This window comes from Aptenodytes forsteri, unplaced genomic scaffold (genome assembly GCF_000699145.1).
Source record: "Aptenodytes forsteri isolate BGI_AS27 unplaced genomic scaffold, ASM69914v1 Scaffold92, whole genome shotgun sequence".
NCBI lineage: Eukaryota > Metazoa > Chordata > Aves > Sphenisciformes > Spheniscidae > Aptenodytes > Aptenodytes forsteri.
This window is the reverse complement of record NW_008794581.1, coordinates 2,502,560-2,503,964: the sequence shown is the minus strand read 5'-3', so window position 1 is coordinate 2,503,964 and position 1,405 is coordinate 2,502,560. Positions and strand designations below refer to the sequence as shown.

General features: G+C 64.1%; 1 protein-coding gene across 1 annotated transcript; it reads right to left on the bottom strand.

The window, feature by feature from the left end:
• Positions 1 to 28: 28 nt before the first annotated feature.
• Positions 29 to 1,263, bottom strand: HTR1A (5-hydroxytryptamine receptor 1A). The gene is given in 2 exon segments (XM_009272496.2): positions 29 to 633; positions 636 to 1,263. Coding segments are annotated over 2 exon segments (1,233 nt in total).
• Positions 1,264 to 1,405: the final 142 nt, after the last annotated feature.

Genomic DNA, 1,405 nt, shown 5'->3' with positions numbered 1-1,405 from the left:
CCGCTGCCCCGTCCCGGAGCGGCGGGCTTCACTGCCTGCAAAATTTGCACTTGACAATTTTCTTAAAAGCACTTTGGAAGTCTTTGTTGAAATAGGCATAGATGATGGGGTTGAGGAGGGAGTTGGAGTAGCCCAGCCAGTTGATGACTGCCCCCAGCCACTTGGGCATGTAGCACTTACTGTCACAAAAGGGCAGGACCAGCGCCACGATGAAGAACGGCAGCCAGCAGAGGATGAAGGTGCCCATAATGATGCCCAGGGTCTTGACAGTCTTCCTCTCCCGGGACAGAGCCATCCTCCGCTTGGCCTCCGTGTTCTTCTCGTTGCGCCTCTCAAAGGAGGGGGGCGGCGAGGAGCCGCACGCCTCGCTAGGCAGCGGCAGGTGAGTCTTGGAGGAGCTGTTGCAGTGCTGGACCTCGATGATCTCCAGGGCGGCCCCGTCCTCGCCCTGCCGCACCGCGCCGTTGACACAGGCACCGGGCTTGGGCTCCACAGTCCGCCGCCAGCCCTTTCCAGGCTCCCCGTTGCTTTTCTTCTGCAGGGCGCCCGGGGAGAGGGTGAGGCAGGTGTCGGCGATTTTCTTCTTCTCCGCTTTCTTGACGGTCTTGCGGATCCTGAAGCGGGCCGCCTTGAGCCGTAGACCACCAGCATGAGGAGGAGCGGGATGTAGAAAGCGCCGAAGGTGGAGTAGATGGTGTACCCGTGGTCCTTGCTGATGGTGCAGGCGTCGGGGTCTGAGCGGTCCTCGGGCGTCCTCCAGCCCAGCATGGGCGGGATGGATATCAAGAAGCCGATGAGCCAGGTCAGGCTGATAAGCACAGCGGCCCGCCGGGGAGTCCGCTTGTTGACATAGTCGATGGGGTCCGTGATGGCCCAGTACCTGTCCAAGGCGATGGCGCACAGGTGCAGGATGGAAGAGGTGCAGCACAGCACGTCCAGCGAGATGAAGATGTCGCAGGTGACTTGCCCCAGCGTCCACTTGTTCAGCACCTGATAGAGGGCCGCCATGGGCAGCACCAGCACGGACACCATGAGGTCGGTGACGGCCAGCGAGCCGATGAGATAGTTGGCCACGGTTTGCAGGGAACGCTCCAGGGCGATGGCCGCGATCACGCAGGCGTTGCCGCTCACGGCGCACAGGATGAGCGCGCCCAGGAGCAGGGAGGTGAGCAGCTGGTAGCCCAGGGTCACCTCGGCGAGGCCGGGGCCGCCTGCCCCCTCGGGGGAGCGCTCTGGGGAGGTAGTGTTGTTGGCCATATCCATGCCGGGCTGGGGGGTCGCTTCAGGAGACGGGCATGGGAAGAGGCGCCGGTCACTTGTGCGCTCCCCTGGCAGGAGGCATCGCCGCCCCGGGCGCTTTGGCCACGCCGGACACCCCCCACCCCCGCCACCCCTCCCTCCCCTA